Source organism: Chinchilla lanigera, unplaced genomic scaffold (genome assembly GCF_000276665.1).
Source record: "Chinchilla lanigera isolate Chin_1 unplaced genomic scaffold, ChiLan1.0 scaffold00063, whole genome shotgun sequence".
NCBI classification, from domain to species: domain Eukaryota; kingdom Metazoa; phylum Chordata; class Mammalia; order Rodentia; family Chinchillidae; genus Chinchilla; species Chinchilla lanigera.
Window position 1 is genome coordinate 4,532,927 of NW_004955464.1, and position 25,945 is coordinate 4,558,871.

The 25,945-nt window shown below is 52.8% G+C and overlaps 1 protein-coding gene across 1 annotated transcript; it reads left to right on the forward strand.

Moving 5' to 3' along the window:
• Window positions 1-1,001: 1,001 nt before the first annotated feature.
• Dhcr24 (24-dehydrocholesterol reductase) lies at window positions 1,002-24,967 on the forward strand. The gene is made up of 9 exons (XM_005398508.2): window positions 1,002-1,232; window positions 4,112-4,267; window positions 8,376-8,481; window positions 9,117-9,235; window positions 11,110-11,373; window positions 15,416-15,559; window positions 21,600-21,797; window positions 22,114-22,292; window positions 22,379-24,967. The coding sequence occupies exons 1-9, from the start codon at window positions 1,002-1,004 to the stop codon at window positions 22,530-22,532; spliced, it is 1,551 nt and encodes a 516-aa protein (XP_005398565.1). The 3' UTR covers window positions 22,533-24,967.
• Window positions 24,968-25,945: the final 978 nt, after the last annotated feature.

Consider the following 25,945-nt stretch of genomic DNA (forward strand, 5'->3'; position numbering starts at 1 on the left):
GGGGTCTCCCAAGAGTGCGCGTCGGCGCAGAAGAGAGGGAGTGGACGCAGGCTCCGCCACACAGACAAGAGTTTGGCTTCCAAGACAAAACATCCGGAAAACTGGCTTCGATTTCAAATGAAAAGCAAACAGCCCTGGACTTAAGCTCCAGCTATGATAGGGTGGCGGAGACCGGCGGGAGGAGCGAACCCGGCAGGGCCATCTGCTGTTCACTACCCTAGCCCGGGGCCGGCCGCGAGTTTGGACGCCAGATTCCTCCACATCCAGCCTCCGCGGCAGCCTAGCCTGGGAGGAGCGGGAAGGTGCGGGCCGCAACCTCACGCCTTGCAAGCGCTTCGCGGCTCCAGGAGGGTCCCCATCATTCTGGGTGCTTCTTCCGGGAGAAAAGGGGGCTTCCTGCTCCCCACCGTCCAGCACGGCTGCGCGGCGCAAAGGAATTACGGGAAAGCCTGGGGAAAGGGAAGGGTGCCCCTCTCGGCCCTGCGCGCACCGAGCGACGCGGCCCGCGGCGGCCCGGCCTAGAGACTGCAGCGGCGCGGGGTCACTCTGGGCCTCGGGGTGCCTCCCACCCTCGCCGGGTGAGCCGGCCAGTGACCGCTAGGCGCACGGCTCCAACAGGAGCCACCAAGGAGAAGGGGACGCCGCGCAGCCTCAGCGCTGAAAACCGGACCCGGCGCCCTCAACCCCACCTGCGCCCCCGAGCCCACTGCGCCCCCGGCCGGCGGGCTCGGCCCCCTCCTCGCGTGTCTGCGAGAAGAGGGTGGAGCGGCCTGGCCCCCGTAGCCAATGAGAGTGGAAGGTTCCTGGTCCGATCCCTGGCGCGCCTCGCCATTGGTCGCCGCCCGGGTCTCGGCCCACCGAACCTCGGCGACCCAAGCCAATCGCGAGGCAGCGGGCGACCCCGCGGCTCCCCAGGCGGCGGGCTCGGAGCAGAGCGGGGTCGGACAACCTCGGCGGCAGGGGACGCAAGCCCGGGCGGACCCCGCGCGGCGCCAGGTACAATGGAGCCCGCCGTGTCTCTGGCGGTGTGCGCCCTGCTCTTCCTGCTGTGGGTGCGCGTGAAGGGGCTGGAGTTCGTGCTCATCCACCAGCGCTGGGTGTTCGTGTGCCTCTTCCTGCTGCCGCTGTCGCTCATCTTCGACATCTACTACTACCTGCGCGCCTGGGTGGTGTTCCGGCTCAGCAGCGCGCCGCGCCTGCACGAGCAGCGCGTGCGGGACATCCAGAAGCAGGTGGGCGGGCTGGGCCGGACCGGGGCGCGCGGCGGGAACGGCTCCCTCCCGGGAGGTGGAAAGGGGCGCGGGAGCGGTCGGGGACGCGAGGCGGGTGGGGAACTCGCGCGAGCCAGGCCGGGAGGGAGGAAAGTGCAGGCGCCGCCCGGAGGGAGGGAGCTTACGGCCTGCGAGGCCGGGTTAGAGGTTTATTTTGTGGCCGCAAGGTGCTTTGGGCGCTTTTTAGAATAAAGAAGTAAAGCGAGTAGAGAAAGAACCCAGTCAGTCCCAGCCCGGGCGGGCCTTGCGGGGGAGGGCCGGCTCCGAGAAAGGCTCCGGAACTGGACATCGTGCCGTGTGCCGCCCTCCGCGGAGCTGCCGGGACCCTGCTGCGGCTCCCGGGCCGGGCTGGCGTGGGGTTCCGGCCCGGGCAGTGTCTTGGCTCCTTCGGCGCCTGCGTATGTTCCTCTGGCATCAGGTTGCCGAGAGCTTCTGTTTCCTGCTGCCCCTGTTGCGGTGGCTTCCCGCTGGCCAAGGCTGAAGATGATGCTCGGGGGCTCCCCGTGAGGGACGAGACCGTGGGCCTGGGGCAGAGGGGAGCGTCTGGAAGTGCTCTTCACTGCTGCGCACGTCCAGCCCCGGAGCTCTGCCTGCCCTCTCCCCAGCTGCACCTTTCTCCCAGTTCTTCCTGGAGCTCAGATTCTCGATTTACCTGCTGGACTCCTTGGTCAAACTGTGAGCTCCTAGAAAGCAGGACTGTTATCTGACCCCCTGGCCCGTGGGGCCTGGCTGGAAGCAGCTTAGTGAGTACTCATTAACCCACAATAAACAGAAGGCTCTCTGTAGACAGAACACAGAAGACCCAGAGGACCAGCACCTGCCCTTGCCCTGCCATGTGCCACAACCCAGCCATTGCCGTCCATTATTTATAATCGTCGCAACAGTGCTGATGGGTGTTGCACCTGTTTTACTAGTGGGGAAAAAAATTGAAGTTAAAACTCTGAGTCATGTTGCAGGACGATGGAACTAGTAAATGGGGCTGCGACCCTGGTTAGCTTGAGGCCGCAGCCTGAGCACTTGACGTTTTTTTGTTCCCATCCTTTGCAATCTGTAAGTCTGGTTCTGCTGCCCAGCACCTGCCTTGTTTTGCCAGCTGCCTGACCAGTAGTACTTTTTTGTGCTCCTCACTTCTCTTAGGTATGTGCCTAGAGCAAAAAGTCGTTTTTCTAGGCACTGCCTCCTCGCCCAGAATCTTGGTCAACTCCCGTCAGAATCCAATCCAGCCAGTATTTTCAGAGTTTTAGCCTCCACCTCCAGGCTCAGTGCAGCACCTGTAATCCACTCCCACTCACTCGTGGTCTTGGGTTCAGTTTTGGACTGCAAAGTTGGGCAAGGCCAGGCCTGATTGGTTGTGGAATTCCCATCTCTTATCATTTCACCCCCAACTCATGGGAATCCCTCAGTAGTGCCCCCATCCCCGAGCTTGAACACCTCCACTTCATGTGGTGACCCCAGTCTCTGAATGCAAGAAAGCCCTTCCCATTGTTGAGCTCTTTGCTGAACAAGCTCTACTGCTGCCTCCACCAGAAAATGTAACCAAGATTTGACAGGCTCCTGGTTGCATGTGATAGAAACTCAGTTTAAAGTGACTTGGGCAAGGAGCTTCACTGGCTCCCTTACCCCTGACTGACTTTATTCTCAGGTAGGCTGGCCCTGTGGAGGCCTCAACAATGTCTGGTTTAGATCCATCCAATAAAGAGACAGGACCTTCTCTAGAAACAGTCTGACCCTGTATTTGACCAGGAAGATAGAACCAGACCTCTGTCATATGCCTCCCTCCTGGAGTAGAATAAATCACACCTGGATCAAGGAAGATGGGGTTATTAGAAGTGGGTGAAAAAGAAACAGATGATTGCAGGTTAAGACGACAAACACCTTTGTCCCTGAAAGGTGTCCATCTCATTAGGAATGGAACATCCGTGTTCCTGATGGCTTGTCATCCCCTGGGACACTTCTCCATTTTGTGCTCTGCTTGCTTACATTAAAAGTTTGCCAGAGCCTTTCTTTCCGTTGGCTTCCTGGTCCTTCCCCTCTGTCCCTAGTAGGAGTCTGTGAGTGTATGCGTGCTACTGCTTAGGACAGGGTTCATCACAGAATACGCATCAGTAAGTGTTAGGTGTATTGTAGACTGTTACTACAGCCCAGCTGAGCTGTGCTGGGCTTGCAGTTACTCCTGGCTGTGCATCAGGCTCTGCTAATCACTGGTGTGGTCTTGGGCAAGTTACATTACCTCTGAGTTTCCTCAGCTGCAAAGAGGTCATCCCTACCTCCTGGGGTTGTTATACAGGTGAACAAGACATTGTACTGGCTGGGTGTGGTGGTGCACGCCTGTAATCCCAGCACTCAGGAGGCTGAGACAGAGGACCATTGCGAGTTCAAGGCCAGCCTGGGCTATAAAGTGAGCTCAAGGCCAGCCTGAACTGCATAGCTAGACCCTGTCTCAAAAAGACCAAAAAATTAAAAATAAAAACAAGACATTGTACAGTAGTTGCCTGGCATGGTGGGGGCACCCAATAAATGGCAGTCATTTATATAATCACTCTTGTTACCATTGCAAAACCTTCCCTGAACTTCCCAGTTGATGTTTTTGAAACACTCTGATCCTGTGTACTATTTCTTTCTCCCTCCTACCTGGTAGTATAGTAACAAGGCTTTGCTTTTGGCCTCCCAGTTAGGGAGCTGCCAGAGGCTGGGGCCAAGAGTTCAAGTCCATTTCATCATCGTGTTCCTCCCAGTGTCTAGGTGGAGGCACCCTTCCAAGTTCCTTCTCCCTGAAAGCAAGGTTATGAGCTGCTGAGGGTGTCTGTTGGAGCCAGCTCAGCCTCTGTCCCTGGTTGCAGGTACGAGAATGGAAGGAGCAGGGCAGCAAGACTTTCATGTGCACGGGGCGCCCTGGCTGGCTCACTGTCTCGCTGCGGGTTGGGAAATACAAGAAGACACATAAAAACATCATGATCAACCTGATGGACATCCTGGAGGTGGACACGAAGAAGCAGGTGAGAGCGCCCCAGTTCCTGGCCCTGAGAGGGTTGGAGCACTGTGCCTGGTGTGGGGGCCTGTAGGGAGATGATGTTAGCCAAGGACACCCCAGAGTGGACAAGAACTATGGCCCATGGTCATCAGGAAAGGCTCTGCCCACCAGTGCTGTGCTCCCAAGCCTCACAAGACAGGAGTGAGACCAGCCCCATCCCACAGACGGGCAAACTGAGCTCTCAGGAGGATCCTTTCAGTTCTGCAGGAGTCAGGGAAACCATGGGCAGAAATGAGGGACAGAAGGGGATCTACTTGTCCCTTCCTGGGAAGGAAGTGTGTTGGTAAAAAGCAGACTACAGAGGTAGCTGGGAGGAGGCAGCCTCTTACAGGCTTCCTAGAGATTCACTTGTTTAACACCCCAGAAGTGTACTTTTGTACTCTTTGGTCTGCCTACTAATTTAACAGCTTAAAAGCTTGCTTAAGGAAAAAGGAGATAGGCTTAAATGTAAAGATGTCCAGCCCACAGATTGTATCACATCTGTGTTTCTAGTCAGACACCACAATGTCCAATAATGGGGCTCACAACAGCATTTCTGATGTAAACAGGTGTGCAAGTTCCTTAATACCCAGGTTTTCTCATGTTCCTTAATCCTTTTCCCCCACTTCCTGAGGCAAGGAGTAATCCTGTCGCTTTGCCTAATCTGTCACAAAGGTCGCCTATGTTTTCCTGCAGTTTTATAGAAACCATAAAGTGAAGCTGTTTGGGCCTGGAGTTTTCTTTGTGAGCAAATTTTTAACTACAGGTTCAATTTATTTAGTAGATAAGGGCTTTTCCATTTGTTTTTTTTTGGGTGAGCTTTGGTAGTTTGTGTCTTAAAGGCTTTTGTTCATTTCACTAACTTGTATAATTTATTGACAGCGTTCGTAACATCTCTGCATTGTCCTTAACGTCTGTGGAATCTGTAGCTCTGCTTTGACATTCATTCTTCATATTGGTAATTTGTATCTGCTTTCTTTTCTTTCTGATCAGTTTGGCTAAAGACAAATCAATTTTATTGATCTTCTCAAAGAACTAGCTTTTGATTTCATTGATTTTACTTTGATCTTCATTATTTCTTTTCTTTTACTTCTGGCTTAGTGTTACTCTTGCAGTGATGGGGATCAAACCCAGAGCTATATACACAGAGCACTTTCTCTATCCCTAAGCCACATTGCCAGCCCCTTTCTATAGCCTTTTTATTTTTAAAATTTTTAAATTTTTAAAATTTAACTTGTTTTTGAGGTAGGGTCCCACTAAGTTGCCCAGGATGAGCTCTTAACTTGAAATCTTCCTCCCTCAACCCCTCAGACTGCTGGCATTACAGGTATGCACCCCCACACCTGACTCCTTCTGTAGCGTTTTAAAGTTTAGGTCATCAGTTTAACTTTTCCTTTTTCTAAATGTAGATGATGTTTAGTGCTAGAAGTTTTACTAAGCACTGTTGTAGAGACAGCCCACAAATTTCATTGTTCTTTTTTTTTTTTAAGACAGGGTCCAGGGTCTTGCTATGCAGTTGAGGCTGGCCTTGAGCTCACTTTGTAGCCCAGGCTGGTCTCGAACTCGCAGTGATTCTCCTGCCTCAGCCTCCTTAGTGCTGGGATTACAGGCCTGGGCCACCGCACCCGACTCATTGTTTTCATTTTTATTCAGTTTGAAATGCTTTCTATTTCTTTTTTGATGGCTTCCTTGATGACTGGGTTATTTAGAAATTTGTTGTTTAGTTTCCAGATATTTGGGGGTTTTCCAGAGAGCTTTTTAATACTGCTTTCTGATTTGATTCCAATTGTTGTCAGAAAACATACATATTTTTTATTTTTATTTTTTGAGACAAGGTCTTACTATGTAGCTCAGGCTGACCTTGAACTCACTATGTAGTCCAGGTAGGCCTCAAACTCGTATTGATCCTCCTGCCTCAGCCTCCCAAGTGCTAGGATTACAGGTATGCACCACCATGCCTGGCTAGAAAATATAATTTAGATTAGAAAGCCTTTTCATCTTACTGAGACTTAACTTTATAGCCGCAAATAAGTTCTGCCTGGGTACATATTCCTTATACCTATGTATTTTATATGTATATCTTGCCACTTTGGGGTGATATGTTCTATAAATGTCAAAAAGGTCACATTACTCAATAGTCATGATCAAATGTCCTGTCTCCTTACCATTTTTTCTTATTTTATTGATTATGGAGACAGGGATACTGAAATTTCTGCCGATAACTGTGCATTTGTTTATTTCTCTTACATTTCCATTAGCTTTTGCTTCATGTATTTTGAAGTTCTGTTTTTAGGTTTAAGATATTTATATCCATAGTTCAGTTCACTGATATGCTATTCTTTTTTTAAAGTTCTTTTTTCTCTACTTCATTTTGGATGGTTTCTGTTGCTATATTTTTAAGTCCACTGATCTTTTTTCTGCAGTATCTAATTTATTGTTCAGTTTAGTGTCTCTTTCATTTAAGACATTGTGGTTTTCATGTCTAGAAGTTTGGCTGTGTCTTTCTAATATCCTTGTAATGTCTGTGTAAGTATCTGAACATACAGAATGCAGTTATAATAACTTTTAAATTCCTATTTGCTAATTCTAATATCTGTGTCAGTTCTGGGTGTGTTCTGCTTGATTGATTTTTTTTTTTCCTTGTCATGTGTCAAATTGTCCTGCCTCTTTGCATGCCTGGTGAATTTTGATTAGATTCTGACATGGTGCCTTACTGGGTGCTGGGTATTGTCATACTTCTGAAGGCCTTGAGCTTTGTCTCAGGAGACAACCAAAAGAATTGGAGACAGTTCGATCCTTTGGGGTCCTGATTTTCTTAGGTGGCACTGGAACAGCATTTAATTTAGGGTAAGTCAATCCCCACTGTGGAGCCAAGACCGTTCAGAGAACTCCACCAAAGGCCCCGTGAACAGTGAGGTTTTCCCTGCTGCTATGAGAGCAGAGTCCGTCCTCTGTGAGCCCTGCTGCCTTTCCCTGTTCCCTTCCCTGGTGGCGCCTTCCCTGGCCTTGGCCTCAGGTAATACCCACCTGTGTAGACGCCAGTTGGTACTCAGTTGAGTACACCCGCAGCACCCTTCACAGTCCGTCAGCTTCCTCTCTGCAGTGCTGTCCTCTGGTATGCCGTCTGCAAACGCCCTTCTCTGTGGTCTTCTTGGGCTTTCATCTCCATCTCTGCAAGTTGGTGCCCAGGGCTCCAGGGAGTTCCCCTTCGGCCCTGCCTGAGAGGGTCTTCGCAGAGCTCATGTTTCTGCCTCTCAGGGTCTCTAACCTTCAAGTCCTATGTCCACTATGTTGAAAACTCTTGTTTCTTATTTTTTGGTCTGAGTTTTTGTGGTTGGTTTTTGAGAGAGAGAGTGAGTGTGTGTGTGTGTGTGTGTGTGTGTGTGTGTGTGTGTGTTTTGAGACAGTAGGGTAAATCTGGTGCCTGTTGCTTCATCTCAGCAGGAAGTGGAAGTCTCCCTGACAGCATATTGTGTCCATTACTGCACATTTTAAGGCCAGGCATGGTGTTGCACACCTGTAATCCCAGCACTGGGGTGGCTAATGTAGGAGGATCACTGCAAGTTCAAGTCCAGCCTGGGTTACATAGCCAGACCCTGTCTCAAAGAAAAACATTTTATAAGAAAGTGAATGATAAGGGATGATGGTCATAGTACTGTTTTTTTTTAAAGGGAGGACAACACTATACATACGTGTGAGTTTGTAGTATAAATCAGAAATGGAGATATATAGGCATGTAATGGAAAACATTAAAATGAATCTACTCCATTATTAACATCAGTAATTCTGAAGAGATAGGGTAGATTTTTATTTTTTTTTGTTATTTTTGCTGAATCTTTCAAATGAGTATTTCTCCTGTAATCTAGAAAGAAATAAAGCAGTCATTATAAGGTATTTTAAAGGATTTGACTCAACCTTCACTAACACAGCACAGAGTAACTAAAGGCAGCATAGTGTCCTAGACGGGGCTGATAAAGGCTGTGGGAACACCTATGTGGGTGCTCAGGAGGGTTTGGAATGACACCTGTGTGCAGGAATGCTCACCAGGCCTGGCCACCTCCTTGAAACCTGGGTCTTTATTCTTGTGTCTGCAGATTGTCCGAGTGGAGCCCTTGGTGTCCATGGGTCAGGTGACTGCCCTGCTCACTTCCATTGGCTGGACACTGCCCGTGCTGCCAGAGCTCGACGACCTCACAGTGGGTGAGGACTCATGTCCACGGGCAAGAAGAGTCAGATGGTCACAAAATCAGAACAGAGGGGACTGGCCCACCTTCCATCTGGTCCAGAAATGGCCCCTCCCGTCTAGGACAGAAGTCACCCTGTCGTACTTAGCTAGCACCGGTGACAAAGCTTCACTGTCCACCATTCTGAGTGGCTCAAGTTATCACAGGCACTTTTTAAATTCCAGTTCAGCTCTCCTTCCCAGGGACGTATGTCCATATTCCCTTCCGACCTGTGGAACACGAGAATAAGTCTAGTCCTACTTTCTTTCCCACGGGGCTCATGGGAAGCCTTTTCTTGTATAGGGAAGCACCATCTCCTCTGTCACCCAGTCCTGTGGGTCACGCTCCCAGCCCTTACACCACTGAAGTCCCCTTAAGACGAATGCACAGGGTTTCTCAGAGCTGGCCAGAGGTGGGGGTGTTAGTACCCTTGCGGGCTCTGCCCACCCAGCCCCTGCCCTCAAGGCCCTTGGCTCTTGTGTGAGTCCAGCCTTCTCACTTCTGCTTACCAAATCGACCGCAGTGGGGATCTGTGCGAAGTTAGCAGCCCCATTCCTGCCCCTCTGCCCTGCACGTCATGGCTCTGCCAGGCTGACACATGTGTCCCTGCAGGGGGCCTGATCATGGGCACAGGCATCGAGTCGTCATCCCACAAGTACGGCCTGTTCCAGCACATCTGCACCGCCTATGAGCTGGTCCTGGCTGATGGCAGCTTCGTGCGCTGCACACCGGTGAGTTCCGGGGTAGGGACACCCACGCCTGCCTGCTCCGGGTTCCCCGAGGGACTGTTTCAGAAGTACCTGTTCCTCCATACCCGTAATGCTAACAGAAGTTTGTGTGGCCCCTCCTGAGTGCTTAGTTGCTGTTGTGAATTCTTTATATCAAGGCATTTATTCCTTCAGTAACGTATGAGTAAGTGCTATTATTATCCCCACTTTACTAGTAGGAAACTAAAGAGCACAGAGAGGTTTGTATTCTTGGCCTAGGTCACACAGATAATAAAGGGACTCAACCAGGTGCCCAGGGATCCCTGTCCTCAGCCATTTATTACCCCAGGCTGCCCCTCCAGAGTGGGTCAGCCCTCAGCATCAAACCCCTATGTCATACATTGTGAGGGGTAACCAAAATCAACTAGGCTGCTCTGGAAAAAGATAATTCTGCCACGCAAAGTAGGACACAAATATTTGAGTCATTTTACCTAAGGAGTGGGGCAGAATTAGAACTATAATTAAGGTCTGCTCTAGTATATGTAAGGGGCCCTGGGGTGGGAGGGGCATCCTTTGCTTTGGAAGTGGATACCTCAGGGACCCCCACCCCCCAGGCTGCTGGCTGCATGGAGGGTGTGAGTCCCAGGAAAGGAGTCCTGTTGGGAGCAGTGGCCTTGGAGAGGTCTACCTCAGTCGGGCTTCTCATCAGCGCAGCATGGTTTCCTGAACACCCTGCCTTCAAACCCGTTTACCACCAGCAGGGCCAGGAGACACATTCATGGTGACCTCCCCTCTCCGAGGCCCAGCTCCTCCTCTGCTGAGCACATGGTCAGGAGGACAAGGAGGTGCTGCACACAGAGCCGAGCCCTCGCTGGGTTCTAATTCTGATCAGCTACAGTGATCTGGATGGGACAGTTACCTTGTGGCCCACATGGGAGATCAGTTGGCCCAGGGGTGCTGCTTCGGAGGCTGCTCCTGGCCTGCTACAGAGCTTCATGCCCCTCTCCCGCCCCACACCATCTCCTCTGCCTTAGTCATGTCTCTCATTCCTGAGACCAAATACCCAACACCCAGGAGTTCAGGGAAGAAGGGTTTATGTAACTCATGGTTTGTAGAGGTTTTAGACTGTCATTGGCTGGGTCCAAGGCACGGTGGCTTGGCAGAGGGGGATTGCAGAGGAGAACTAGTTTGTGGCAAGCAGAAGACAGCAAAAGCAAGCAAGCAAGGGAGAAAACAAGCCTGTGTCCCTTGTGTTGTATCCAGGTTACCAGGATTAGGACGGTGCCAAACCAATCAGTGGACTGATTAGTAATCACCCACCCTTAATGCCAGCATCCCTCCACAAATCACACACTCTGGATCCAGCTGCCTCTGAAAAAGCTGTACCTATGACTGCATGAGGTTTTAGGGGACATCGAGATACAAATCATGACACCTCCATACCTACCACTAAGAGCATTCAGGTTTGGCAGAGTTCACAGGGTTGATACACTGGCAAGCCAAGACAGACTGGACTTTTTTGAAAGGAACTTTTTGAGAATCAAGAATTGGAATTAGAATGGTAGAAGAAAGGTCAGTGGCTTGTCTCTGAGAATGGGAGGAGAAGGAAGTTAGAGACAACTAACTTTATGGCCCCAGAGGAGGTGCTGTGGGAGGAACACCCGCCTGGGCTGGAATTGGTAACCTTGTGAGCCCAGCAGTGCCCAGGGACTTCCTGCAAAGTCCCCCGGGGGAGGGGAGAGGCATGTCACCTCCTGGACACGCACTTCCCTTACCTGTCAGCGAGAGGCTGAGAGCAGTTGGTAAGGGTCCCGATCGGATTTGTACGCAGCAGTAAGAGCAGGAATGCCCCTCAGCCATGGTGCACGCTCTCAGCAAGTGTCCGTTCTGTGCCACAGTCCGAAAACTCAGACCTATTTTATGCTGTACCCTGGTCCTGTGGGACCCTGGGATTCCTGGTGGCTGCTGAGATCCGAATCATCCCTGCCAAGAAGTACGTCAAGCTGCGGTTGGAGCCAGTGCGAGGCCTGGAGGCCATTTGTGACAAATTCACCCGTGAGTCCCAGCGGCTGGAGAATCACTTCGTGGAGGGGCTGCTCTACTCCCTGGATGAGGCCGTCATCATGACCGGTGTCATGACTGATGAAGCAGAGCCCAGCAAGGTAAGCCAGGGATCCCGCTGCTGGGGACCGAGGTCAGGAGAGAGGAGGCCTGGGGGCCTGCTTGGGGTTCAGGCAGCAGGCTCTGCCTTCCAGGATGTCTCCTTCAGTGATGAGAGTCTCCATTTCCTCTGCTCCATCCTCTTCCGGAATATGTTATCCCTGGTTCTTACTGCAGCCCCATTGTATACATATGGAATCTGAGGCTAGAATAGGTAATATGAATTTCCATAGGATGACAAAGCCAAGGTATCAGTTGATCTGATGCTTCAGAATTCAGATCAACACTCCTTCAACTCATACCATGTAATTTTTTTGTTTGTTTTTTGACACAGAATCTTGGTATATAGTATAGGCTAACCTTGAACTTGCTTATATAATCTAGGCTGGTCTGAACTCCCTGCAATCCTCCTGCCTCAGCTTCCTGAGTGCTGGGATTATAGGCATGTGTCACCAATCCCGCACCATGTAATTTTTAATAGCAAATTCTTTTCCATTCAGAAAGGATTTGTAGAGGGTGAGGCAGGAGGATTGCTGCGAGTCCAAGGCCAGCGTGAACTGCATAGTAAGACCTGTCTCAAAAAGACAAAAAGAAAAGAACGGATTTGTGTGGTTGGGGTGTGGCTCAGTGGTAGCATACTTCCCCAGCATGCATTTGGCCTCAGCCCTCCTCCATCAGTGCCCCCCAAAAAAGACGGAGGGAGGAGAAAAGATTTGTGTTTTTTTTTTGTAAGAGAGTTCAAGGGTATAGACAACTAAAAGGAAAGGAAAGGCTCCACCTACAAATGTGACTCTCAGGCACATCTGCCAACAGTGGCTGCTGTGTAACAGTGTTGAAATATATAAACGTTACTGTGTGTTTCTTCACACCCACCCACCCTGGGCCAACCAGTTATAACAGTCTGGGGTGCATTTTTCAGGTCTTTCTCATCCATGCCTATGCGCACGCCGACTGCACTTCGTAACAGCCCACTGTTAGATGCCGATCCTTGGCCAAACTCACTGCTTCCTGATGAGCACTTAACATTGCTTCACTTGCTCTGCTCTTAAACATAACAGCATTGAAGATGTGAGCTTCTCTGACATCTGTCCGTGCCCCTGCCACCACGGGCACTAACTGGCTCGGGCACTGAGCACAGGACACTGGTAACTGAGAGCGCACCGCCGTCTGGAGCGAGTGGCGGGCGTGGCCTTTCCCCTCTGTTCCTGCCAACACGCTCGTGGTAGCATCACTCTCTGATTTTTTGCCAGCCTGGTAAGGTTAAAAATAGTATGTCTTAATCGTCCAGTTCTTTAGTTACTTCCAAGGCGAGGTGTTTCTTTGCGGAGTTTTCCAGTGAGTTAATTTGTTATGGTGTGGGTCACCCTTCCAGACTTGTCTGGGAGTGATATCCACAGCCCTGGGGTGCACGGCCTTCCCCACCGCACTGCTAGCTTCTGCACAGCTGTGCACACATTGGAGCGGGCGCCCTGGCGCTCACTAAGCCCCTACCCCAGAGTTAGAAAGTTAGGTTGTTTCCAGGCTTTCCATTATTAATTAATGAAGCCACAGACGTCTTTTGTCTATAATTTGGAGGCTATCTTAATGTAGAATTAGTGGGACGAAGGTGCTGCTGAAGACTTTTGATCTGTACCAATGTAATTGAAGCATTTGAAAGCCAGAAAGGACCCGAAAATCGCCTAGAGTGATCTCCTCTCCAAACAAGGAAACAGGTCCAGAAGGGGCGCTCCTGAGGACTCCCGGGGAGCATAGTATAGATCTGAACCCTGTCTCTGGCCCCTGACCCAGTGGCGGCTCACCCATGGATCAGCTCGTGGAGTAGTGCAGTGTCCGAAGCACTGACCCAGCAGTCATTGTCGGAGTCTGGAGGAGGCTCCAGGAGCGGCTGTGACAGCACTGGGCGAAGTGGGTTAGCATGTCGCTGACCAGGACCTCCTGTAGAACCTCCTGTAGTGACCTGGCAGGGATGTCCAGAGCAGAGGTTTCCCAGCTCTGCTGAGACGCCCACCTAGAAGCAGTCTATACTGCAGTGCTGAGAAAGGGCTGGGACCATTGCCCCGCTGCACCAGAGCAGCTCTGGTGTTTCTTCCCTTTTAAAAGGTTTGAACACCTGACCCAGTTCCCTTATTTTCCAAGCAGGAATCCAGGGCTTTCCCAAAAGCTCTCCCGAACTCTGTGCCAAAGAGGCTCTGAGGCGGCATTACCAAGTGTCCCAGTACAGGCCTTGATCTTCAAGGTGCGCCAGGCAAGACTTGGGCGGGAGAGGGGTAGATGAAATTAGACAGGTGGGCGTCTCGTCATGGAGTATTCCTTGCAGACTCGGCGGTGTGTAGCGCTGCTGGGGCTCGCAGACTGTTCAGGGTAAGGACGTTGGGACCCTGAGAAGATCCCTGAGGGGATGTGGCAGCCCATTTTACAGTCTGCAGAGACCCAGAGGCAGAGAGTGGCTTGCTGTGGAGCTGCTGTGGCCAGAGCTGGAGCCCATGGTGCCCATCCTCCTCAGAACCCCCAAGAGAAGCCGGATCTGGTGTCTTCATCATTTCCTGAGCTTCTCAGGCCCAAAGTTCCTGATGAGTCTGGGCACCAGGAACATCTGTATCCAGCTACTCTGAGTCTCGACCTCATTATGCAGCAGATGCCACTGCCAGGTGTGCTGCCAGGTCTCACCTGGCTCGGCTCAGGTTGCTGTGGTTCCTGTTGGGTTTCAGCCTCCTGTCCTTACGAGACAGAGGCCGTGTTCATCCACACCAGCACCTGCTGGGGCACACAGGCTGCTGGGCCCATTGCCTGGCGCACCGTGACAATACCCCAGTCTCCTCTTTGCAGAGCAGGGTGCACGAGAGCGTGACCCCCAGATGGAGCTGCACGTGCTGACTGCCGGGAGGAGGGCAAGGGGCTGCCTGGCTCCCATGCAGTAGGTTGGCCAGCAAGGGGCAAGGAGCTAATACTGTAAGCCCTGTATGCGGGCACTGTGCTTGGCACATTCCACGTTGTCTCTTACTTTACCACCGTGGGGAGGGGGGAGCATCTGTTGAGTAAGGGGGGCTCTTGAGAGGCCAAGCAGCCTGCCCAGGGTCAGCCAGGGACTGTAAGTGGAAAGAGCAAATAGCCACAGTATGCACAGGATGGTTCTAGTTTTATGAAGAACTGTGCACATAGTAAATCTAAAAGGTACAAATAAACTACACACACATATTCTTGTTTTTTTATGGTACTAGAGATTGAATCCAGGGCCTTTGCACTGAGCGTCTTTTTTTTTTGAGTCAAGCCCCCAGTAAGTTGTCTGGGTTGGGCTCAAACTTGCGTTCCTATGTATAATATATATAGTTGTCATTTTATGTGTGAAGAAACAGGTTTATAGATTCCAGGCCACACAGCTAGGGAGTGATGGGACAGGATCTGGCCCCAGCTACCCAGGCCAGAGCTTGTGTGCTTCCCAGGGTACCCAGCCTGTGCAACTGCCCGAGAGCATCCACCACAGTTCATTTCACGGCTGAGGGAGCAGAGGCCCGGAGAGGCTAAGTCATCTCAGGGCCCACAGCAAATGAGCCATTTGGGGCTGAAGAAAGTCAGTGGATGGGGGCCAGTGCCCAAGAGCGGGCGAGTTCCTTCCGGCGCACTTCCACCTTGTGCCCAAGGAGGAGGAGCTCCTTGGGGGAGTGCTGTGCCGAGGACTGTAGAGCTGGGTCCGGGGCCAGCAGGGAAGTGCCAGGGTCCCTTAGAGCTGAGCGGTGCACTGCAGTGAGGGGTGACCTCTGGCCTGGTGAGGCAGGAGGAGGGAGCTGCCTGCATAGAGCCCTGCATCGTGGTAGACGATCTGGAGCTAGTGATGTAGCCCTGAGTGCACCACCTACAGCTTCAGTGTCTGCAGAGAGCACCGCTGTACCCAAGCCTGCCTGGCAGTTGAGACTCTGAAGGTGGTGATGACCTGACAGCTCTAGAAAGGCCAGCCATGCTGCTAGCAAGCAGCCTGTATTGCTGCTACTCCCAGGTGGTGGCTGACACTCAGCTCTGTGCTGATCACTGTGGCCTCTGTCGTTTCAGCTGAATAGCATCGGCAGTTACTACAAGCCCTGGTTCTTCAAGCACGTGGAGAACTACCTGAAGACAAACCGGGAGGGCCTGGAGTACATTCCCCTGAGACAGTACTACCACCGCCACACTCGCAGCATCTTCTGGGAGCTCCAGGTGAGGCTGTTTTTTCCCCAGCTTTGTCCCAAGGGACCTGAGCAGAACAGTGACCTAAGTATGCTGTCACCAACCGGTTCTGGGAGTGGGCTCCTGGCCCGCATTTCAGGGAACACAGACCTCTGCTTCCTTCAGGAAGTGTCAGCCTTCTGAGCAGATGGGTTCTGCTCTGTGCAGAGCCAAGAGCAGGAGGAGGAAGTGGCCAGCTCTGCCCCCAATGGGAAGGCCCATTGGGGTGCCTTGGAAAAGTAGGCAAGAATTTGCTAGTGTGTGGGAGGGGTGGGGGTGACATCAGGAAAGGCCCCCCAGAGATGTTTGTGAGCAGGGACCTGAACACAGGGACAGCAGAGAGCCCAGGCAGAGGGACAGCCACCACGGGCTAGCAGAATTAACAGCTGTCACGTAGACAGCTCACAGAACTTAATTCCTGCACAGTGCAGTGTACCCACCACCTCTGTCCACTTCCAAAACCTTTGCTTCATCCCAAAAGGAAACCTCACACCTGTTACAAAGTCGCTGTCCATCCCTCCCCCCACCCTGTGGCAACTTTTAACTGACTGCCTCTAAGGATTTGCTGTTCCGGACACTTTCTATAAGCAAGAATCGTGCAGGATGTGCCCAGTGTGACTGGCATCTTTCATTTTTGCATAGTGCTTCTGTGTATGTTTCCAGTCATGTTTCTGTTTCTTTCTCTGGCTGAGTAGTACTCCGTTACCACACTTGGCTTTTCCACACGTCTGTTGTTGGGTATTTGGGCTGTTTCAGCCTTCTGGCCATAGTGAGCAGCGCCACTGTGAATATTCATCCACAAGTATTTGTTTGAGTTCCAGTTGTCTGCTCCTTTGGGTATAAATACACCTGGAGACGGTTGCCAGATTGCATGGCAATTCTGTGTTACGTATTGCAGAGCCACCTGGCTGTTCCCCCACCGCCCCGCAGTGAATGAGTGCTGCAGGTTTTTGGCATTTCCACCACGCTTATTTCCTGGTGTTTGAGTGCTTGTTGTTACATAGCCATTCTAGTGGGTGTGAAATTGCATTTCCTTATGGCTTGATTTGCATTTCCTTCTGGATTCATGGCTTTGAGCATCACTTCATGTGCTTGTTGACCATTCATGTGTCTTTGGTGAACTCTGTTCAGATCTTTGTCCATTTTTAACGGGGCTGTGTTTGTCTTTGCTGTGGAGCTGGCAGTGTTCTTTACTGTTCTGGGTGTCAGTATTATCAGATACACCATGTGCAGATGACTTCTGTATGTTTCTGTTCACTTTCTTGGTAAAGCCCTTTCAATGTAGCTTAAGTCCAGTCCCATTGGTTGCTCATGCTCGTACTGTGGTATTTAAAACTCTATTGCTAGGCCAGGCATGGTGGCACACGCCAGCAATCCCAGCACTCAGCAGGCTAAGACAGGAAGATCGGCACAAGTTCCAGGCCAGCCTGGGCTACAAAGTGAGTTCAGGGCAGCCTGAACTGCATAGTGAAACCTTATCTCAAAAAGAAGGAAAAAAACAGACTGTTGCCAAATGTACAGTCAGGAAGATCTACCTGCTTTCCTCTGAGAGCGCTAAGGTTTGGCTCTTTCATTTTGTTCGTTGCATGTGTGATGCTGTGCTCATCGGCTGGCAGCACTCTTTAGTACATGCTCAGCCGTCCTCCCAGCGGGGCTGCCTGTGTTAGAAACCAGCAAGAAGGCTGCTGACCTCCAGCCAAAGTGGCAAGAGGTCAGACAGCAGCCAGAGGCTGGATCTCACGGCTCCTTGTAGGTCAAGGAGGGACTTTGTTTTCCTCTACCTGTGATAGGAAATCAGGGCAGCTTTGAGCAGGAAAGCAACATGGCCTGATTTTTATTTTAAAGATCTCTGGCATTGAAGGGAGAGTGCCTGGGGTGTAGGGTAGGAGTGGAGGAGGAGAAGGAAGACTACTGTTGTCTGGGTAACAGCAGTGGAGGAGGAAGGAAGCGTCAGACCTTAAGAGAGTGTGAGGGGTGAGCCAGCTGCAGGACTTCCAGACAGATTGGCTGTGGTGTGAGCACCTCCAAGGTTGGGAGCCCAAAAATAGGGTGCACAGGGTGCCCTTGACTGCCGCGGAAAGCTGTGGTGTCCGGAGGGGAAAGTGAAAGTTTGGTCTGACACACATTGGTCTGAGATGCCTGTGACACCCAGGTAGGACACTAAGTGCTCGTGTGGCAGCACTCCTGGGTTTAGCAGGGGTGGAGCCACACACGTAAATGTGAGCATCTGAAGTGGACAGATGTTACCTAAAGCCATGGAAGCAGGTGAGAGAAAGGTGCAAGAGCCCAGCCCTACAGGTTCAGGGAGGGAGACTAGCGGGGGAAAGTGCCAGCAGGTTTGGGGGTGGACCGGGAGGACAGGGCACCTCAGAGCTGAGTGGGGACTCTGACCAAGTGAGACGAGCTGAGGCGTAGCTCAGCGGTAGAGCACTTGCTTGGCATGCGTGAGATCTAGGGTCACCCCAGCACAGAAGAAAATACACGAGGATAGAGGAAGGGAGAGGGACAGACAGCACTGTTCGATCCTGCCACCTGAGTCTGCAGAGGCCATCGGTGACCTTGAGCAGTGGGGGTGAAACCACAACTGCTGAGTCGGAGAGAATGGGAGACAGGAAGGGAGATAGCGAGGACCAGTCTGACCAGCCGCGTCTGCATGGAAGCGGTGGCAGTTGGCTGGCAGGCTGTGGTCCCGCAACAGGGCTTGTGGTGGTGTGGTGGTGTGATTCGGGTGGGAGAGAAGACAGCATGGCTCTGTGTCGGGGAGTGGCCTGCTGGAAAGGGGAAGGATGGTGCAGGTGAGGGTGTGTTCAGAGGTGGCCTTGTAGTGGGAGCGCAGGTAAGAGAGGAGCAGAATACATGGGAGTGCTAGCTGGGGACAGGACAGGAGGGTGATGGGGGATTGCTTCTAATTTTGCAGTGAAACTGACAGGCGAAAGTTTCAGTGGAGGTGGATGGTTGCTGAAGGCTTGAGAGGACCCGTGACTTGGCCCTGGGGAGGGAAATTCATTTGCTGGGGAAGTGCCAGGACTGTGAGGCCACCTTGGGCTTCCTGGGCTGTGTGATGGCAAATTCCCAGGTAGGGGTGTGGCTGCGGGGTGGGGCAGCAGAGGTGGACAGTGAGAACCTAGTATGGGGGAGGCCACGCAGGGGGCATGAGTGACTTTGGGACATTCCAAGCCAGCCAGGCAGGGAGGCTGTGAGGCCTCAGTGACAGAAGGGACTGCGATGCACTGGTGCCCAGGCAGAGTTGAAGTCAGGACACTGAGCCAGAAGGAATGATGGTGGTGGCAGAGGGCCAGTGCTTTGGGCGGCAGCCATGGAGACGAAGATGGAGATGCTGTGATGGCCTAGGGGAGCAGCAAACTCTCCCGAAGGGCCCAGTAGCTGTCAGCTGCTCAGCTCTGCATAGGAAGCAGGCTTAGGTGGAAGGGAGTCAGGGTGGTGGAGCTACCCCCCAGAAAACTGCTGCTGGAGCAGCCAGGGGCCAGGTGTGGCCAGCAAGCTGGTGTCAGTGCTAACCTGGGTCCGTAGGGGCTGTAGTGTTGTCTCCCACTTTGGAATGTAGCAGGCAAGTCCTGGCTGGGGTCAGTAGAGGATAAGACCCCTGGAAGGTAAGAGGACCCCAGGGAACCCAGAGACCAGAGCATAGGTGGGAGTATCCCTGGATTCTGAGGTCACCAGAAACTGCTTTGGGAGAGGCTGACAGTGGCCCAGGATCCAGCAGCCATGCGGGAGGGAGGTACGAGGACTCCGGGGGAGAGCAGCGTGCTTCAGTGTTGCTGAGGGTGGTTCTTGGGAAGCAGGAGGAACAGGTATGGGAGCCGCAGTGAGGGACCAGGAGAATCTAAGGCTCCGTCAAGCCCAGAGGCAAGAGGCTCATGGGAAGCCCGCATCAGGGTCTGGGGACAGCCAGGGCCTGCTCTGAGCCCGGGGCGGCCAAGGGACTGTGGCCAGTTGGCTCAGCCTGATACTGCCGTGCTGATTCTGCTTTGCTGCAACGGGTCAGAGTGCAGGAGGGACTGGGATGACTGAGAAACGGTGAAGGCACGGCAGGGTCACACTTGGTGGTTTCCTGGGAGGGGCCATCAGTCAGTTCTGAGTGCAGAGTGGGTAAACATGGAACAGGAGTAGACCAGGGACACAGGACACAAGGCCACTGAGAGACGGAAGCATGAGTCATGGGGCAGGTGAGGTGGGAAAGGAGAAGGGCGTGTGAGCTGTTGAAATCAGGAAAAGAGGGGCAGTTTCAGCTGACAGCCCAGGCTGACCTGAGAAAGGTGCCCCAGGCTCCCTCACAGCGAGTGACGTGGCTGAGGTCTGAAAATGCTGGTGTGGGAGCGGTGTCCCCTGTTGTTTGGGAAAGTATTAAACAGTGAGGCTCTTGAAATAGGCTATATTAAAGTTGTCCTTGCTATTTAATCTAGAATGTTCCATTTCTAGGAATTTATTTCGCCGGTAAATGGGCATATAAACGGACAAAGACATGTGCAAAGGGTACTCACTGGAGGGATTTGAGAGTAGTCCGAGTGCCCGTCACCTGTTTAATTTGCAGGGGATCCATGGAGCAGAGCAGGTTGGCACCATCTGTGGAAAGGGCCCGAGAGTCACTGGTTCTGATTCTGTGGATCACCCAGTCTCTCTGGTCACTTCTGTGCCCTGTTGCCTTACAGCAGCCAAAGCCACCACGTGAACGAATAGGTGTAACCCAGCTATGGGCAAAGACTGGCAGCCCTGCAGGCCAGTGTCAGGCATCCTGGACAGAATGCAGCAGCGTCGCTCTGACACGCAGGCCCAGCGAGGAGCAGGGCGCACCGAGAAGCCGCAGTCTGTGGGTTGGTGCCTGGGTGTTTCTCGGTCTCTGCTAATTTGTGCACCACGCATCTCCAGAAAGGCAGGCAGTCATTTATGCCCATGGCTGCTCTTAGGGAAAAGAGAGCTTGGGCTGGCATGGAGCAGGATCAGGCAGGTGCAGGGAGCATCACCTTTGTGCTCTGTGATTTCCACCATGGGCACGGGCAGCTTTTCCAGAAGCAACTGAGTGAGAAAAGCCATGGGGTTTGCTGAGCTGCTGCGGTGTCCTAGCCCTGGGTAACCTCAAAAGCAGAGGAAATCACGTGGGCCCTGCCCTAGGGGTGGTGATTCCACCATCATGCGGGAAAGTCGCTCAGCCTTTGCTGCTTGCTACCTGTGGCTTCTTTGGTCTCTAGTCTGATGGACCCCGGTCACCTTCTCCACCCAGAGGTCCAGTGCCTGTCCCTCCTGCACACCTGAGAGTGGGCACCTTAAGGACACAGGCCAGCACCCAGCTCCAGAAGTACCTATGACTAATGAACAAAGGACTGTCCTTGGCTTTGAGGGCCCTGGGAGCTGTGGGGATGGGGTGCCAGCGGCACACTGGGTGCTCTCAGCTGGGAGGGAGATTGTGAGCTAGGGGCCAAAGTCTCCTCAGTCACAGTGACACTGACATGGTCAGAGCACGTTGGGGGAGCCACTGTGCTGAGTAAGGTGGCCCAAGGCACGGAAAGGAAGGACAGCGTCTGCTCAGCGCGGTTTCGGGGACACTGAGTCAGGGAGCAGGTGAGTGGGCAGGATGCCAGAAGCCCGTGCACTCCTGTGGAGCCTGGGTGGACTTCACCCACCCTGTGGAAGCTGTCTCTGCCGTGTGGCCTTAGGGAAGTTGGTTAAGCTCTCTGGGCATTACTCTTCTCACTGGCTTCGTCTCTGTTTATGGAATGACAGCCGCCTCACCAGTCTGTTTCAGACACTGGGTGAGTGTCTTCTGTTGGATTTGTCATTAGCCTCACAAGTCCCTCTGCCCAGATGGGGAGATGGAATGCTGAGAAATTAAGGAGCCAGCCCAAGGTGGTCACAGCTGGTAAACCTTCCTGGTGAAGTCCTAGTAGCTCACGTTCTCCAAACTGTGGCTTGAACCCAGATCGTGCAACATCAAGGATAGAATTGGGTCCTGGCCCCAGGACACCCTCATCCAGGGTTCCTTCTCCCTCCCACTATCCCAACATTGGTCTTTCAGGATATCATCCCTTTTGGCAACAACCCTGTCTTCCGCTACCTCTTTGGCTGGATGGTGCCCCCCAAGATCTCACTGCTGAAGCTGACCCAGGGTGAGACCCTGCGCAAGCTATACGAGCAGCACCACGTGGTACAGGACATGCTGGTGCCCATGAAGTGCCTGCAGCAGGCCCTGCACACTTTCCACAACGACATCCATGTGAGTGGCTGCCGGCGTGGCCCCGGAACTTCATAGCCTCTCCCCTGAGCCCACAGCCCACCTACCTGGGCAGGCATGCCTGCCTCTCAGCCTCGGTTTTGCCACCTATAAAATCAGGCCCTGTCCCTAAACCTGCAGAGGCCTCATCACTTGGCAGTGGCCCTGGTGGCGAGCACTTCTGTGAACGGCTCCTGTGTGGTAGCGTCAGGGCTGGCAGGATCCGATGCTGTGGGCAGCAGACAGGGCCCCTGTGGGAGGGTGGGAGTGTCACCTGCTAGAGAAGAGGCACCCGTGCCCACCTCGCCGGCCTCCCCAGGTCTACCCCATCTGGCTGTGTCCGTTCATCCTGCCCAGCCAGCCGGGCCTGGTGCACCCCAAGGGAGACGAGACTGAGCTCTATGTGGACATCGGCGCTTATGGAGAGCCTCGTGTGAAGCACTTTGAGGCCAGGTCCTGCATGCGGCAGCTGGAGAAGTTTGTGCGGAGTGTACATGGGTGAGTGGCTCATCTCACGCACCTGTCACCCCCCTGCGCCTCCTGGCAACACCTCCCAAGCCCTCACCTCTCCTCTCCCTTTTCAGGTTTCAGATGCTGTATGCCGACTGCTACATGGACCGGGAGGAGTTCTGGGAGATGTTTGATGGCTCCTTGTACCATAAGCTGCGCAAGCAGCTGGGCTGCCAGGACGCCTTCCCCGAGGTGTACGACAAGATCTGCAAGGCCGCAAGACACTGAGCCCAGCCTCCGGAAGAGACAGACGCAGGCGGGTGGACCTGTGCCTTCCCTTCACCGAGCTTGGCTGCTTTCCCAAACCCATTTTCAGAAAGAAACCCCTGCAGAAATTCCACCCAGACGGCCCCGCCAGCATCCCCGTCATGTGTGGGGCGGCCCGGTCAAGTGCAAAGTACATGGGACTTGGAGTCAGACCACCCTGAGTCCGGGTCCCAGGGCTGCCACTAATTAGTGTGTGCCTCTGGGTGTGCCGCTTGAACCCCTGTGCTCCAGTCCTCCATCTGATGAAGCGGGTGATTGTACCTGCAGGCCGCCATCTAAGTCAGCATCTGTCACATGGGAGGTGCTTTGTTCACAGTAGCTGTTATTACTTACCACTCAGTATCCTATCTGACTAAAGTGCTGTGGGTTCAGCAGTTGAATCCAGAAAGCCTCCCTGCTAGGTCACCCTTGCACAGGTTTGGCTGGAATGATGAAGGGGACGCCCTGGAGTTGCACCGCCATTGCCTGAGTTGGCCAGAAGAGGCCCCTCCCCCTCCCCCACACGGGGAAAAGGAAGGCTCCTCCCCACCCAGGACCCCAGGGGGCAACAGTGGGGCAGGCAAGTCCAAGATGTGCTGTGCCAAAGCCAGGTCCAATCCCAAAGTTCTCTCTGCTGTCCTTGGCGACGTCCTGCCCCATATCCTGTTCGTTCAGGCCTACAGGCCTGCCCTAGCCATCACTGAGCCCACAAAGAGCCATGTCCAGGATGCCACTGGAGAGGGGTCTGAGTTCTGAGCTGGATCCCAAGCACCTGGACTCATTCTTGGCTTCCCACCTCCTAGACCCTGTCACGTTCCAGGACCAACTTAGTCACGGTGGATGTATCCTTGCTGCCCTGCAGCACGGGGGACATGACGTCCCCATCGTTGTGTTTCTGTGAGGAGTCTCGCTATAAGGCTGAAAGAAAAAAGCATCAGCTGGATTTCTCCCACCCCTCATCTTCCCTTTTCTTTATCCCACCTCCAGCTTAGTTAATTTCAGTGCCTTACAAATCCTACGCTCAGAGAAAGTTAGCTTCTGTTTCCTTCAGAGGAAAGGGAACTTCTGCAGTTCCCTCTGCCTTGCTATCCAAGAGTGGTTGTTTATGCAACTCCATCCTAAGAACTGCCAGCTGCAGCTGCAGACCCAGAGTTGTGTCCTGGAAGAAGGCACTGGGGTCCGTAAGGGACATAGAGAGCTGAGCCAATCGCCGCAGTGATTGGTGACACTGGACTCTGGGCTTGGCGCTCAGTCCCTGCGCCTGTCTGCAAGCTGTGCGTCCCCAGGCAAGTGTTCGTCTCTCCAAGCTACAATTTCCTCACCTGTTACAGTGGTCCAGATGAGACTTCCCCAGAGGTCTTCCAACTAAAATCTTAGACACCACTGTTGCAAAACCCAGGGGTCCAACCCCTGTTTATGTTGAAAGAAGAAAAGTAAATGATGCAGGTGACACTTAGGGATTATCTGTTACTTAAGGTCCTTCAGTCCCATCTCATTTTCAGCAGAGTTCATCTGGGGCTGTCCAGGAAGTGTCCATCTTACCCATCCGCATGCCGGAATCTGTGAGGCCACCCCCTGACTGAAGGACACTTTCCCTTCCCCACAGGGCTGGGCTCACTGCAGTGTCCTAGCGTGGTCTTGCAGGCACTGGGTGCCTTTGAGGCCTTCACAAAGTCAAGGGGCCCCACTTGGCCCTTGCTCTGTAGTCTGAGAAGCACACGAGTCCCAGCACGTGTGACCTCTTGCTCGGTGCTGAACTGATGACTCTACTTGGTGTAGATGAAAGGTTACCCGAGCTAGATGAATCCAGCAGCTGAAGTGCTGTCGTTGCGCCATCAGAGCTGCCATCCCGGAGCCCCCGGCTGTAGCCACAGACGCTGTCACCCTTAGTCCTCTGACCAAAATCCAGCCTTCCACAGACCTTACCTGGGGCCTAGAAGGAACAGTATTTTGGAATCACACCAGCCTCAGGTAAACAAGACCCCAGCAAGAGGAGTCTTCCAAGCATGGTGAGCTGAGTTCCAGCTTTCCCTTACAGCCTGTCTGTCCCATCTTTGCAGCAGGCTTCCAGTGGAGTTGAACTTAGTACCAGTGGGCAGTGAGTGTAAAGAGCAATGTGCCTCTCCCCTCCAGAGTTCTAGTTTCTTGGCTGCATGAAGGGTTTCTGTGAGCTCAGAGTTATAGCTGTTTCTCTTGCCTGAAAGGATGGATTATTGGCTGTTAGTGAAAGGGAAGAGGGGTGGGAATGGCTGTGGTAGTGTATGGTGTGTGATTATTTCTTCCTTTGGTCGTGGGGACCAAGGAGAAAGGCATGAGTGTCCCCTGTCAGGCTTGCAGCTGCAGGGGCTGTGCCTCTCGGACTCGTGTTCCTGTGCTGTGGGGCCACTGCTTCTGTAAAAATAAAAGTCTGGCCTGAAGCTGGCCTTTGTCCTTTCTTACTCTGGGGACAACAGTGTGGAGTCAGACTGGGGCTCAGGTGCAGCTGTGTCACTCTACAGCTCGGTTGCCCTCCAGACCCACATGCCCATGGATAAGGGCTAAAAGAAGATTGGAGGAGGGGGAGGCAGGCTGAGAGGTCCCTTTCCGTCATCGTCCCTGGTGATCCAGAGTAGGTGTACTGAGATCCCTCTATCTGCGAGGGAGAGGCCAGGTTACAGAGTGAGGCGGGCAGCAGGCGAGTGTCCAGGTAAGATGGGGGCTGATGTCAAGTGCCCAGACATGGTTATCAAATCTGGCTACAGTCCTGGCTTTGTCACTCCGTTGTGACCAACTAATTATGGCAAGCTGGTTAGTCGTGTTTAGAGTATTTTCCTCATCTGTCAACTGCCAACTACCCAGATGCATTTCTCCCTCTGTGCACGCAGCTAGACTGCATTTCCCAGCCTTCCTTGCAGTCAGAGCCTTGCATTAACTTTTCTCCAGGGCATTGTGAACAGAAGTGTAAAAACCATACGTGTTCACTGGGCTCCTCTCTGACAGTGGCTGGATGCAAATAACAACCAGGCACAGGTAGTGCGTAGTCCTTACTTGGAAGGAGCCTGGGTCCCCATCTCAGGAGAGCTGGTTGCCCACCACCCAAACCCTGCAATGGATTGTTACAGGAACAGGAAGTACATGTACATTGTTAAGCCACTACATATCTGGGACTAGTTTAGTGAACTGGGGTTGAACAACTACATAAAGGTTGAGTTTACTGCAGTAAGGTTTTATGCAAATGAAAAGATATACATGATGCACGTTTTCCAAAATCTGTGCAATGTGTGTCTCCTAAAGTTACTTGCAGGGACCTCCAGGAAATTCCCTTCCCAGTTCAGTTCTGCAATTGAATTTTGTGGTATTTTTAACATGTTACGTTGTCCTTTCCATCACTGTAACAAAATGCCTGAGCAGAATCC

Bases quoted from the DNA above. Each gene is read 5' to 3' on its own strand.
- Dhcr24 (XM_005398508.2), top strand. From the start codon at position 1,002: ATGGAGCCCGCCGTGTCTCTGGCGGTGTGCGCCCTGCTCTTCCTGCTG. The intron at 11,374-15,415 runs GTAAGCCAGGGA...CTGTCGTTTCAG, and splicing joins ATGAAGCAGAGCCCAGCAAG to CTGAATAGCATCGGCAGTTA. The intron at 15,560-21,599 runs GTGAGGCTGTTT...TTGGTCTTTCAG, and splicing joins GCATCTTCTGGGAGCTCCAG to GATATCATCCCTTTTGGCAA.